Source organism: Dermacentor andersoni, chromosome 1, assembly GCF_023375885.2.
Source record: "Dermacentor andersoni chromosome 1, qqDerAnde1_hic_scaffold, whole genome shotgun sequence".
In the NCBI taxonomy this organism is placed as follows: Eukaryota; Metazoa; Arthropoda; class Arachnida; order Ixodida; family Ixodidae; genus Dermacentor; species Dermacentor andersoni.
Genome location: NC_092814.1, coordinates 382,038,159 through 382,053,552, shown reverse-complemented (window position 1 = coordinate 382,053,552; position 15,394 = coordinate 382,038,159). Strand labels below are relative to the sequence as shown.

The window sequence follows — 15,394 nt, the reverse complement described above, 5'->3', positions numbered from 1 at the left end:
GGTCATCATGACTAGATGTAGAGGCGTAGACCTGTACGACCTTCAATTTGTACCTCTTATTAAGTATCACAACAAGACCTGCCACCCTCTCGTTAATGCTATATAATTCCTGTGTGTTACCCGCTATATCCTTATGAATCAGGAATCCTACTCCTAGTTCTCGTCTCTCCGCTAAGCTACGGTAGTACAGTACGTGCCCGCTTTTTAGCACTGTATAGGCTTCTTTTGTCCTCCTAACCGCACTGAGCCCTATCATATCCCATTTACTGCCCGCTAATTCCTCCAATAGCACTACTTCCTTATTAGCATCCAAACTTCCGCCCCATATGCTAGTACCGGTAGAATGCAATGATTGTCCACTTATCATCAAGGGTACCGGTAAACTGCTTGTCATGACTTGGTAATACCAACGTTTATAAATTTTCTTCTCATTGTCGGGGTCCCCTGTGAATATTTGGCCTAGAAAATCGCGCTGTAGCTTAGATTCTAGGGGCTTATCGACTGCCAATCAAGAATTCTCTTTCACTTGCCAGACTATTGGACATTATCCTAACATTCTGCATATTAACGTTCAGACCTACTCTTACACTTTGTTGGCTAAAAGCCTCAGTGATTTGTCGCACACCATTTTCATCACTTCTGAAGAGAACAATATCACTTGCAAACCACTAGTTGCTGAGATGCTCCCCGTTGATTTTCATTATTACTCCTTCCCAGTCTAATAACTTGAATACTCCTTTTATTTATGTCATATTTACTTACGTGCACATACTGCAGCCGGCCTTGGGGCTCTAGTACACATGGATACAAACCACTTTAACATGGGCAATTAAATATCGTACGTCATGTCTAAAAACTGATACAGTGGCAAAGAACGCGTGTCATCTGATAATGAATTTCAATGGGCTATGGTTCTCGGAAAGAATGTGTACTTGATAACACGAGTTCGCGCCAAGAAAGCATGAAATTAAGCACATGAAAATGTCCCGTCATAGAGGGCCTAGCAGGTGCTAAGTATTTTGTGTTAGAAAGAAGACAAGAACTACTATGCATTGCAGAAACGCTAATGACTCAACAGCATCGCGTGAGGAGAAGAAGGTGAGCCCTAACAAGTATATATTTAAAGAAAGTGAAAATTCGTGGCCTTTGCGCTGCCAAATAAATCGTATTAGTGTCTTTTGAACTGACTCGATTTTATCAATATCACGCTGCTTATAACGGCCCCAAACAACAGGAGTAGCCTAATATTGTTACGGAGCAGTTGGGAATAGTGGGACCAGAACAAAGGCGAGGATTTGGCAAAATGAGCTTGCGGCTGTTTCGGGCAGCCATCTTGTGTATCCAGCGTTGCTGCAATTTGTAAATACCGCTAAATACACCTACGCTTCACTAATTCTGCCCTTTGCATATTGGTGGCGGTGGGAGCAGCTGATTTTAGTGTGCGACGCAGGTAGTGGGGTTTTCGTAAAGCTTTATTTAGTAACAACTTCAATATGCTGAGACGAAGACATATTGTTGGTGACGATGACGCCACGATGGCTATATTTTTCGACGCGGTCTAACGGCGAAACATTGAAGCTGTAGTTAAAAAAATTGAGATGAGCTTCAAATGAAGGACATTACAACAGTTTTGCGAAATGTAATGTTCATCGTCCAAGTCGTGCACCATGTACAATGCTGGGCAAACTAATCACGCAGTCACTAACGGCCTTGAGCTGATTTGATTGCATAATAAATACACGGTCATCGCCGTATAAGCGCATATGAGATGAAGTGTTACAAGGTCGATCGTTAATATATAGGAAAAAGAACGATGGGCCTAGGAGAGAGGTCTACAGAACGCGTGATCGTGTGTCGACGACAGTGGAGTCGATGGAGTCAAAGTTAACGAAATAAGAGCAGTGACAAAGAAAACTAGAAATACATGAATGTAAGCGAGAGTTATTCAGAAAAGCATTTCGTTTCTACGAAATTTTAACATTTAGGAAAGTACCATAGGTATATAAAAGGCGATAAAAATGGCATCGACAAGGTCACCAGTGTGCATATTACATTCGCATTACGCGTGCTCGCACGCGTAATGCGAAGATGTGGAATCGTTCCCCACTCGCGGCAAGTTGTTTCTTCATCCACTTTCATGCCATTATATTTATCATTTTTTAATTCATTTAGTAAGTACAAGTAATCTCCCCTATGTTTTCCTTGGTGTCTTTGTTTGTTGGCTTCTCATGATTTGCGTAATATATGAAACTAATACAAAGTGGTTGATTGTATGCCGCAGATTTCTGAATTATCTGACTGATGACATGAATTCTATCCATTGTTGAATATAACCCTTCTTGAAGCCAGCCTATTCACTCCATTGAATGAAGCCAAGTGTTGCCCTGATTATATTAGAAATTACCTATGGGAATATATTGCACAAAACAAATAGCAAGCTAACTGGCCTATAATTTTTCCGTTCTTTGGCGTCTCCCTACTTAAGGCTTATTATGGTGTTGGCATTCTTCCAACTATCCGGCACTCTTGAAGTATTGAGGCATTGCGAAGAAAGGGTCACTTTTGTTTGCTTGAAAAACGACTAACATTGCCTACACTGAGCGGCTTGTTTTATCTAATTGGCTGGAAAGAGGCGAGAAGCACGCTCAAGTGGAGAAGGATTCGATGGGACCGAGCCAGTGCACTCAAAATCCATAACCGGATGAAGAGGGTGGTGTCGGCGTCTGCGATTGGTCCGCTTTCCCTTACTTAGCTTGCGGTGGCTGGTTGAAAATCGCGGCAGCATGCAACGAAAGCCAAAGAATTGCGCTAAACCGGATCCTCAGCAAAGAAGAGTTGGCAGAACGAGGTTGTAAACGTGCCGAAAGTGCTCGAAGGCGTTACACGGCAACGAAAAAAGTTTTGTATACGCAAATAAACCCATGCTCTCCGGCAGCTGCGAGTGGCCAGTGCCTGAGCGATTAGCGGCAGCCATCTTGTATTCCTTTCGGAACGGGGCAGCCTGCGGCTATCCAGAAGAAAACTCAGTTTTGTTCGGCATATCAATGCATCTTTAGCGCGTACACTTCACTTTGACGCGGTGAGTTTTTGCGGTTTTGTGACGTCGCGTGACAGGCAGCTGAAATGGGCGCAGCCCGAAAACTTTTGACCAATAGCAGAGAAATAATGGCGAAAAGGCGTCGAATGAGAAATAAAAATATTTCTTTTGTTCGGTCAAATCATGCATAATCAGTGTGGACACACCATATCAGATGGAGGCTATCGCGGTTTTCGTGACGTCGCGTGACAGACAGGTGAAGGGGGGGCAGTCCAAAAAGTTTTTTAACAATCGCGGAGGGCTGATGGCCGAATTGGATTAGAAAAGTTTGGAATAATTTTACGCTATAGTACCCCTGGTGTACGAGCATGATCGCCGACATCAACGCGAACCTACGTGATGTGTCCTCCACGTGACATCATCCTGACTCCACGTGACCCCATTGGACGTAGCACAGTCGTCGCCACAACATATGCCCAGTGGTTGAAACATTCACACGTCGTCAAGAAGGTGAACTTCAGTTCACGGGCGGTGTTTTGGGCAGCGTATATAAAACTTAGGAAAAACAGTGCTCGGGAGAAAGAGCGCCCATTGTGCTTAAATACTTTTGGCATGAAACCATTTGCGCGCGGCACAAAACACCGCCATGAACTGTCACTAATTTGTCCAAGCATGTACTGCTGAACCTTACTTGTTCCTTACTTCGAACGACTCGTACCTGGATGTAATCGACGCTGCTGTTGACGCACACCCAGCGTAGCAAAGAGGTTGCAACTTCATCTTGAACGTTGGTTTCGAGTGTGACATCTAGGTCGGGGGCTGCGAGTGGTATATTAAAAAAATAATTTCGTGAAAAAATGTAATGAACTATGCAGAAAGCGCCGCAGTCAGGCTTATCATAAAGGAGAAGTGTAGGGCTGAATGTACTGTATGCATTTTACTGTTACAGGTGATGTCTTGGAGATGAATAAACTTAAGCGCTAGAGACAACACAAAAGGGTGTGAGTCAGCAGAAGGGCCACAAGATTCAAGAGCGTAGACTCATCCTGTTTCTATTTAAGAGCTTTAAAGAGCAGATTTGCTTCCACCTCAGTGTGCCTAGTGTGCAAATAAAAATCTCACGAACGCTTTGCTTTTAAATTATGGCCAAAGGTATGCCCTACGTGTCTATTCTAAAGTTTAGAGCTATGTTGGATGGACACAGACGTAAATTATGGAACGTACGCACGACGTACCTGGCCAATTTTCATATGGTTCGTCTTAAAGTAATACGTGGGGCGTACGCGTTTGAATTCGTTCATGGTACCTCGGAAGAATAAACTTATTTTCAAAGAACGACCTGCGTGTCACATTAAAGAAAAAAACATACACGGGACGCATCTCGTTAATGTCTGCAGTGTATTCAATGTATTGAGCGATAAGGGTGTTTTTTTCATATGCACCAAGAGACAGAGAGAAAGGCAAAGGAAAGACAAGGAGGTTAACCAGAGATTATCTCCGCTTGGCTTCGGTGGTTCTTCGGTGGTCAAAATTAATCCGGAGGCCCCCTCTACGGCGTGCATCACGATCAAATCGTGGTCTTTGCACGGAAAACTTCAGAAATCAATTCAATTCTTCTATGAAGCGCATTCCGCAGCCTGTGCTTCACAGAGTCACTTCGTTCGCGCAGGACACTTCATATTTTGCACAGACAGCCCTATCACCGGAAGTAAGTGATGAAGCCATATCCATTGCGACATCGTCCACTGATCGGCCACCTGGGAGTTCAGGCTGCATGGACGCAATCAATGAAACGAAGCGAATTAAGCCAACTTACTTTCCGCCAGAACACCGCAATGAAACCACGAACACCGTATGTTCATTTCACGACGAAGAGCATTTACCTTCATCCGCAGCGGATGAACAGCTTACATGTGGAGTTCAAGCTAATTTGCATATCTCAAGCTCCACACACTAGACCTCAGCAAACTGCTGGCATTACAGAAGCATCAGGGACACCAGATATCACAAATTGCCAACTAACAGAAGTGTCCGCTCAGCATGACGTCACATGAATAAGTGGCTTCTGAAGAACCACACACATGAACCTCACCATCAAACAAGCCGCCGCAGAAAGCGCGGTGCCAGCGCCTCCAAGAACAAGTTCGGCTAAGGGAAGGACAAATCCGACACAGACGACGACGTCGTCGAAAAAGAGAGCTATCGAAAGAAGGCATCTATCGAAAGAAGCTATCGAGGAGCTATCGAAAGAAGAACAACTCGGCCACTATGTCGTTTTCCTAGGAATGAATGCCTTCAACGCCAGTAATCAAGACTGCGCCTAGTATGACAAATGGGACACGCCTAGTATGACAAATGCGACAACATCCCAAACGACGGCCAAAAGGACAGGTGCGACCTTATGGCATACTAAAGCAACAAAAACATCACCTCAAAAACTTAGTGCAACCAGCACTCGTTTCAGAAAACGCACACGTCGAACCACCAGCACAGGGGCGAAACCAGGATTGTTTGACTGAAGGCGGGGGACCCACGACCGGAGAATTCCTTCGGAGGGGGGGGGGGGGGGGAGGGAGGCGGGGAACTTATGCGTTGTGTTTTTAGCATGTTTAACGGGCCTGAAGGCCTCCTAGACACATCAGTGTGAAGAAGCTATTCCAGCATCGCAATAAATATATAAATAAATATTTAGCATATTTCCACAGCAGTGCTCCTTCCAAGAAAATGAAAATTAATACAATACATGATAAAGCACATACATAAAAAACTGTATTAAATAAAGGGAAAAAAACATACCCTGCAGAAACAATATAATATCAGTTAACTAGATCGCAATATAGCTTCGAAAGAGTATATTTCACAACAGGAGAGAGAACTAACATATCTAATAAATGTGCATATCAATTCCAACTTTGGTAAAAATGCGCTAGATTACACACAAAAAAAATAAAGTTAATACACCCTTGTGGCGGCGGCTGATGATTCTAAACGTTGGAAATGGAAACAAAAATAACAAAAAGGTAAATGGGAAAAGAATAACAAAACAAATAGAAGAGAGCACGCAACATGCATTTCAGTCAGTGTCATATTTTGCCATACAGTACAGCATGTTGCACAAAAGCAAGTAACAGCTTTCCGACTATACACTTTTCACTACACAAGCTAGGCCACCGATGCGGCCTCGGACAGCACCCTGTATGGAGTCTCTTTCAAAGCGATGACAGGGACAGAGGAAGGTTTCGTCACAACCACAGATGCAAACGTTTGCGCTGTGACAGTACACAACAATACGCAGCCGGGATTTATTCGATGGTCAAGCGAGTGTTGATACCGGCATAGGTATCAGTCCTGCGCCCGCGCCGCACAATTTCCCCGCAAAAGCGCCGCAGAGATACGATGGGCTATCATTATACCGGCATACTAGTGCAGACGCATACGTCGATTACTGTGCGCAGCATCAAACATGTCGACAACACGCTGAAGGTCTGTCTTATTGGCAAGAGATCGCTCGAGCGCAAGTACAGCTAGGTCGCTCAGATGGTTATTCGTCAACTCGCTGTGAAGTTTCCAATGTTCGAAGGTACGAAAACGTCTGCTCGCAAGATGATGACGATGACGGTATCGTCACGGCGAGAACACCTAGCTTGTGCAGTTCGTGGAAGGCTAGTTTATATTCTCCCAAGACAGTCACCAGTTGCAGCAGTGTCTCTATCTTGCAATTCCTTTCGGCTTCGATGCATTGAAGAAGTTTCGTTACCTGTTTGCACTCGACTTCAACGCTTTCGATGTCGCATGAATAGTGCTCGGCGAAAGGCTTGACTAAGGAAATGTCCATAAAATTCTTACTCCGAGGGTAAAGGGCGCTGACTCCGCAGAGTACATCATTTTTCTCCGTGAACCGCCTAGTCAGCTCCGCAATCTGGTGGTTCAAAACGGCTAGAAAAACCTTGACTCTGAACGTTTCCTTTGAATCTAGAGACTGTTCTCAATACATACTGTTATAATGTAAGCGGAAGACGCGTCATTCTCTGCTTTTCTGTTGGGGGACACCGCGTTCTCCTCGGAAATACTGCAGGTTTGCTACGGTGTCAAAATTAATCCGGAGTCCCCCAGTACGGCGTGCCTCATAATCTGATTGTGGTTTTGGCGTGAACATCCCCATAATCCAATCCAAGTTTAATACTTCTGCCACGATGTGACGTGTCATCACGGCATATCCCATCATGGACAGGGGCTTCGCTTACAACGATCCCCACATTGCGTGGGATCTGCATAATGCTTTCGTTGACCCGTCTCTCGTTGCTCCCTCTCATGTGGTTTGCAGCGCGCATTCCCTCGGGGGAATATGTAACGGTGCGAGACGCACCATGGCTGGAAGCGAAGAGAGACGAAGAATAAAAGCTAGTGTTCGGGATACCATGTTTGTCTGCGTCCTCCTGATCGCGTCGCACATATATAGCGTTTGTTCCAAATTAGAATCCGGATGCGATGGCTTGACACAAGCCCGTGGCTATACATGGACGCGCGCCTTTTGCGTCCAATGTATATTGCTTTTATAGAAAGCCACTTAAGGCCAATCAATTCAATTATGGGGTTTTACGTGCCAAAACCACTTTCTGATTATGAGGCACGCCGTAGTGGAGGACTCCGGAGATTTCGACCACCTGGGGTTCTTTAACGTGCACGTAAATCTAAGTACACGGGTGTTTTCGCATTTCGTCCCCATCGCAATGCGGCCGCCGTGGCCGGGATTCGATCCCGCGACCTCGTGCTCAGCAGCCCAACACCATAGCCACTGACCAATCATGGCGGGTACCAATTAAGGTATTGCATAGATTCCTGGGGATGAGGAGTTTCTTGAACCTCATTAGGAAACTTCAGAAACGAGCGATTAGAACTGTCTCGCTCTAAAATTAATGATTACACGGCGTCATTGTTCAACCACTTTCACATATTACCATTTGATCTACAATGCGAACAGAGCATAACCATATCCAATTAAAGGGTTGTGAGATACAACTACTCTTTTAGCATTTCAGTGTTTCCTTTTTCAATGCGAAAAACCAGAAGTGTTAACGATGGGCATTCTAATCTTGCCCTATGTAATAACGTATATGGACAAGGTCTGTTGGTGTTCGCAGGTATCACACGTCGAAATAAACTACGAACGCAAATTATTTCCCCAGATTTGGCATACAACGCTAAACAATATTACTTAAACTTAATTACGTTTCAATAAATATTTCCCATGTCAAAGTTATTTTTTTCGTACAGTCCACGAAATACACTGCATTGTATTCATAGTTCATTCACAGGTGCATTGTGCTAGTATGTACCATTAAATATATTTGTATTGCGATAAGTTTTATTATGCTAATGAAGAGTAATCATAATAAAATTCTCATACACTCGTACAATAATTGCTGTTTTTTTTTTGACAGCTACATTTGTGGTTCAATGCATAAAAGGACGTTTTGATGAGAAAGTAACTGGAACGCCAATGCATTTCTCTGGAAACTTCGGAAATTAATATCTAGAAACTGGTGTCGTCCTCAGAATTCGTTCCAAGTAGATGCACCTTGCGAACTCCACGGTTAGAAATTGTAAATTACGATATGGGCCATAATGTAATTAGTTAAAAAAACTTAATTATATAATTTCGTTAACTAGTCAAATATGAATTTCAATTTTTTGTGTAAGTAATGTCCGCCTCTTCGAGTAGAGCAGCTCATGAGCTAGAATTGTGCTATCTGCCACAGGCAACCGTTAAAACTTTTTTAAAGTGTTCGGTGAAACACCCTGTGTATATAAATGTACAGGGTGTTTCAGCTAACTTTAGCCAGAGTTTAAAAATATGCCGATTCACTCTAAGACGACGCGACCAAATGCATGTTGCTCACTTCTGTATGTGGTGTGTCAAGCTATCTTTTGTATTTTGCTTAACTGGATAATTAGTCAGGATTAATTAACCAAGTTTCGAAGCAACGAAGCTAGGAAAGATATTCCACTTAGAAAGTTGCAGAGTGGCTTGCAAAACGCCCCGAATAAACAGTTTCTGTCTTTCTATCTATTAAGTATTAGTGTTTTTCCGCTTACTGCACGTGCCCGCGAAATAAAAAAACAATGCCACGTGACAAGCGCGCTTGCGCGTCGTGATTGCAGCGCTCCCAAACATTTCTCGCACAAACGAACATAGCATTTAACCGGATGTGCTGCCGCTGCGCCTGCTTATCTCCATCATGAACCGCCGCGAGGGAAGCACATCGCTGGCGTAAATCGCACAGTCAACGCCTGTCGCCTTTTAGGCAGCAGCACGCCCTGCTAGATGCTATGTTCGTTTGTGCGAGAAATGTTTGGGAGCGCTGCAATCACGACGCGCAAGCGCGCTTGTCACGTGGCATTTTTTTGCATTTTACGGGCATTCTTGTATTTCGCGGACTTTCTAAGTGGAATATTTTTCCTAGCTTCGTTGCTTTAGAACTTCGTTAATTAATCCTGCCTAATTATGCAATTAAGCAAAATACAAAATTATCGTGACGCACTACATACAAAAGTGAGCAACATGCATTTTGTGTGTGTATATATATATATAGGGTGTCCCTATATAGGTTATATATATAGGTTATTTAAGGTGCCCTACAACTGTGTAATTGATATCTTTGCAATTCAAGTAATCATTAAAAAGTTCACTCATCAAAAGTAATTGATTATGTAATACTTCGTGATTAAAAAATTGTGGCTGTCAGTACATACGACTACGGCTACTATGCGATCGGTACGATTTCTCTAGAGCTCTGGGGTATCCTTAAAATCTTGGTCCAAGTTCGCTGGGACACCCTGTGTGTGTATATATATATATATATATATATATATATATATATATATATATATATATATATATATATATATATATATATATATATATATTAATTATTACTTGAGGACGACGCAACGAGCCATGGAAAGAAGAATGATAGGTGTAACGTTAAGGGATAAGAAAAGAGCAGATTGGGTGAGGGAACAAACGCGGGTAAATGACATCTTAGTTGAAATCAACAAAAAGAAATGGGCATGGGCCGGACATGTAATGAGGAGGGAAGATAACCGATGGTCATTAAGGGTTACGGACTGGATTCCAAGGGAAGGGAAGACATTAAGACGTTTGCAGGGACAACATGGCCACAATTAGCACATGACCGGGGTAGTTGGAGAAGTATGGGAGAGGCCTTTGCCCTACAGTGGGCGTAACTAGGCTGATGATATATATATATATATATATATATATATTTGGTGTAAGGATACACTCTTATCTGCGTATTGTCTGTTACTTTTCTTGCTATGCTAGGATTTGCCTGTATTTTATTTATCGGACCACCTACTAGCCTTCGGCTACAGGTCCGACAAGTTTTTGTTTGCTTGTTTCTGTGATATGAAAATATTCCGCAAGCACCGTAAGTTAGTACTGGTTGTGTGCTCTGCATGTAATATGTTTATTCTCCGGTATGGCATATGAGATTGACAATACTGTTTTTAACATTTTAATGCCTGAGTTTAAAAGCTCGGTCAAATGCTCTGGACTTCTTCTGTGACAGAAGAAAAACAAGGGATAAAAAAATAATAATGTGCGCTTACTTTTCCGCCTCTGCTTTCTGATATTCTACTCTCTATCTCTCTTTTACTACGACGCAAGGCATGTATAACTATTTAACAATTTATGAGGCACCCTGAAGCTTTCATTAGACCAGCGGTCACAGTATTTTCTGCAACTAAAAGCGCAATGTTCATAACTCGGAGCTTTCTCATCATGATTACAATGATGAAACAGCAGCACCAGCGGTCGGTGTCGGGGCGTTGGTATAACGTTGAGAAACACTGGGAGAAGATATACACAAGCGGCGGACAGAAAAACTGACCGTACTCTGCAGATGAGGTGAACGTCGCACTTACTGTCTTTCCAGGTAGTAACAGCCGCCGCTGCAACATAACCAACCAGTAATCTTCCGTCCGAACTTCTGAACTGCGCTTGCACGTTAACTTGGACGGTGGTGCCAGGATAGAGCCCGTGCACGGTCAGATTTTTGTCATTGGTTTCAAATTCTACGCACGATGCAAGGTTACTCGGACAGTACTTCCCACGGAAGCCGTCGTACAGGCGGGTGTCATTTTGCGAGAATTCCCAGGCAATTTCAAACGAGCTGTTGCTCGCGGCTTCAACTCTGGTCACCGAGGGTCTTGGTAGTTCTATGAAGAATAGAAGGGCACAAAACAGAGGGAAAAAAATGGTTGTTTCAAGAGTCAGTCCAATCCAAGCTACTGAGTATTTCTCTAACACACTCCCATTCTGTCGTGTATGTGCTTAGCTGTAGCGAACCATTCGGCGAAATTGCCGGTGCCTCTTTTGCGTTAGCTAGTGGTAGAGATCGGCTCATTGGGGAGGAACATGGGAAGGAGTTGGAGGGGAAGCGTTGATTATAACGGAACACGTTTGGGGATATTTTGACACTGTAGGCACGTGAATTAAAATGACAGGAAAACAAATAACAAGGATTGGTGCAATCGCTTTTGTTAAGCGTCACGAAAGTTCAGCGTTAAATGATCAGTGGTCATATCTGGGATGGAAATATGGGCGCGTGGGCGCTTTACGAACACGCCGCTCCCGTATTCAAGATCTGACAGGCAGCATTTCGCAGCAGAATAGAGTGGTGTGAATAGCACGTTGTCCTTCATGAAGCTTTCACCGTATATATATATATATATATATATATATATATATATATATATATATATATATATATATATATATATATATATATATATATATATATATATATATATATATATATATATATATATATATATATATAAAGGGGGTTAACCGAAGGGCCCGATCTTTATTAGTCATATCATAAGAAGCGAACAAACACTGACACCAAGGACAACATAGGGGAAATTACTTGTGCTTAATAAATGAAATAAAGAAACGATAAATTAATGGAAATTAAAGTGGATGAAAAAACAACTTGCCGCAGGTGGGGAACGATCCCACAGCCTTCGCATTTCGGGTTCTACTAGGACACATAAATACCCAAGAAAGTGGATGGGAAAACGGCGCCGTGGTAGCTGAATTGGTTGAGCATCGCACGCGAAATGCGAAGCTTGTGGGTTCCTGTTCCCACCTGCGGTAAATTGCTTTTTCATCCACTTTAATTTCCATTAATTTATCGTTTGTTTATTTTATTTATTAAGCACAAGTAATTTCCCCTATGTTGTCCTTGGTGTCAGTGTTTGTTCGCTTCTTATGATATGACTAATAAAAATCGGGCCCCTCGGTTAACCCCCTTTCATAGCGTTTATATATATATATATATATATATATATATATATATATATATATATATATATATATATATATATATATATATATATATATATGTGTGTGTGTGTGTGTGTGCGTGTGTGTGTGTGTGTGTGTGTGTGTGTGTGTGTGTGTGTGTGTGTGTGTGTGTGCGTTTCCTTCGGAATGGCACAACTATCATGCTGCTGTCAAATGGCACACGCATGCATAGTCAGTCCGCCAATTCTTTAAATATCTTTTTGGGATATGTGGCCCACAGCGAGCCTCAGGGCAGCGAACTTCATTTGCGGCTCAAGAGGTGCTTCAAGTTTTTCTTTCATTCGCTTTATGCGTTTGCCCCCCGTTACCACAACGTTGAATAGCTGACTGTAACAGGCTCGCTCAGGTCGACCTGAGCATTTTCCTTATAATATCGATTTAACTCTTTCTGCATGCATCATGCATGTATACTTGCTTACGTGCCTACAATATTTTTTTTTTACTTCAACACTTGTTTTTAAAAATATGTGTCCTTACCTGTTGGTGGCGTTATCAATGTTGTGTTCACTGCGGAACTGCAGATTTCACCGGAGCAACCTTCGAGGCTCGCTATGTAGTACGTCCAAGGTTGCAGATTGTTAATAGGAACAGTACACCTCGAGGACATCTTGTTCGTACCTTCAAATGCCCAGCTTCTGTGGAAGCTCAACTTTCCGTGCTGGAAAGCAGCAGACAAAGTTGAAGCACTCGTGAAGCACACTACGTTACATTCCAGTATTCTCTCGGAGTGACGTGCCGAGTGCGGAAGAATTTAACAGCTCACAAGTCTAGTGCTTCCCAGCTGGTAAATACTTTGTGGCAAGTTATCGTGTACACGCTGCCGGTTGTTGCACTTGGGAGGCCCAGAGCGCGCCGATTAGGGAAAGGAAAAACCACGCCCAAGCGCTGCTTTGCTGGCGGATGACCTTGCCATTGACGACTAGGATTTGTCAGTGTGTTGTGAAAGCCTGGAATCGCGAATAGACAGGGCTTACCATGGCTGTCGTAACAAGGTAGAAACAAGCCCAGGGCGCGTGGCAAACTACACTGGTCCAACAAGTCGACACGGGCGGGAGTATTTCCGGCGAAATTTTGTGCAGAGTGTACATCAAGAACGCCCTCGCTGAAGGGACGAGCTGCGCGTAGACAGGAGAGAGAGTGCTGGCGGACAGGAGCAACACGAACGAATGCGGTTGCTTCTCGAGAGTTTTCAGCGATCGCACTGATCAAAACACGCATGTCCTTGTGGTGAAGATGATATTTGCTGACAGCGAAGTGAGAGCGCAAAGACAAAGACGAACAGAAACACAAACCACGTTTACATGGAATGTGACAGTAGCGTGTCGCATTCGTTAGCGAATCACGGACATCACTATGCGACAGCGTTTACGCGTGGTGCATTGCCTTCGTAGGAATCGTGGTGCACCCCCTTCGGTTCCACGTTGGAACCTGTTTACGGCGATAGACGCTCCGCCGTTGAGTGGAGGAGGGCACAGGGCAGCACTGACATTTGGGCGAGTTAGCGCAGCTTCATCTTAAGGAACAGCGCAAAAACACACGAACGAAAAGGAAAGAACCAATCAGACAGGCGCTGACCCTCTGCTGACGCGCGGCAATTTTGCGTGTAAATCTCGGGCTTCTTTCGCGCTGGGAAAAACTATTATGCAGCGCGTATTGGGTTAAAGAAACCTGTATCGGGAGTTTTTCATGTCGCTCTACAATTTTCTCATTCACACTTTTCGTCTAATTGCAATATTTAGGAAGTCGATTAAAGAATTAATTAATACTAATTATGTAATTAGGCGGAATGCAAACAATCATATGAGTATCTCCAAACCAAGTCAAACAACATTACCCTGATTCTGTGCAGCTACGTGGCATTTGCGTATTTTTAAATGCTGGCGCATATTAGTTGGGATGCCCTGTGTATATCAAAAAGAGAGGTCGATGCCCAAGTGAAAATATTTTTGTTTTATGAACAAACGCTTCCACGATGGGCCAAACCGAGTACCGTGCAGGGCCAAGCAATGTCTTTCGTGACGTGTTGCTCTTATGGCTAGTGGCATGGTGGAACATCAAGTTTAATTTTCCCTGGTAGGTCAGCACTGTGTCACATCACTAAGAAACTTTGCCTACTTTGTCCCGTATTATTGCGCGCTTTCAACTAGGTGTCTCAAAGATCTGATAACCAACGAAAACCTGCCAGCTATCTGTCGGCGGTACGCATTGAAATATACGTAAGCAGCGACGTTTCGCTATGGTTCGGTCATATTCTGGTATTGAAAGTCTCTTATTGCCGCCAATTGATAATATTGTTCCAAAGGCATAACGAAGATGTTGCAATCGGCAGATGATGGTGTGACTGTTATTGCTGGCTATAGGCTGCCTTGGTGTCTGAGGCGTCTCGGTTGACTCCCCAAGCATGTCAATTTTTACACTAAAAGCGCGTAATGTTCCTTTAAACGCGAAATAATGTCACGTATACATGACACCTGGCAATCAGCTGCACAATTTGTTTGCACACTTTTTTAGCTTTTTAATTTTTTAGCACGTTCGGCTAGCATCATGCCTGTTCGTGCACTGATCCGTCACTTATTTGATGCCCCGTTTATTCGATGGACGCGCTGCTCCTGTAGCAGAGCAGTAACGCACCGCAGCGACCTCATTCCTTGAGAATAACATGCAGCGCTTTCGGTAATGTTCTTAAAGCAGTAATATAGAAAACTGAGCGTATGCGTTCATGGTGTAGCTTGTGCAGCGCTCACAATTGGACGAAGTTATACGAAAGGCGCTTAAGGGCTTGGCAACTGAAATGAAATGTGAGTAGCCTACAGCGCGCGCGACTTACCGGGCAGAGCACGCTGCGCAAGCAAATCCCACTTATCACAGCCCATAAACGGCAGTGCTGCAGTTCTTTGTCTAATGAAGGCAGACGAACAATTACTAGTGTCGTATACCTCCACACAACGGTCGTCGTAAGATAT

At 43.5% G+C, this 15,394-nt stretch overlaps 1 protein-coding gene across 1 annotated transcript in view; it reads right to left on the bottom strand.

The window, feature by feature from the left end:
- Positions 1 to 13,106, bottom strand: part of LOC126518711 (uncharacterized) — a 35,805-nt gene extending 22,699 nt beyond the window's left edge. Inside the window, exons 1-3 of the mRNA XM_050168476.3 lie at positions 12,909 to 13,106; positions 10,985 to 11,278; positions 3,756 to 3,856 (exon numbers count right to left, since the gene is read on the bottom strand). Of these exons, the coding sequence (XP_050024433.3) occupies positions 3,756 to 3,856; positions 10,985 to 11,278; positions 12,909 to 13,038 (525 nt within the window). The 5' untranslated portion in view covers positions 13,039 to 13,106. The remainder of the gene's footprint in view (positions 1 to 3,755; positions 3,857 to 10,984; positions 11,279 to 12,908) is intronic.
- Positions 13,107 to 15,394: the final 2,288 nt, after the last annotated feature.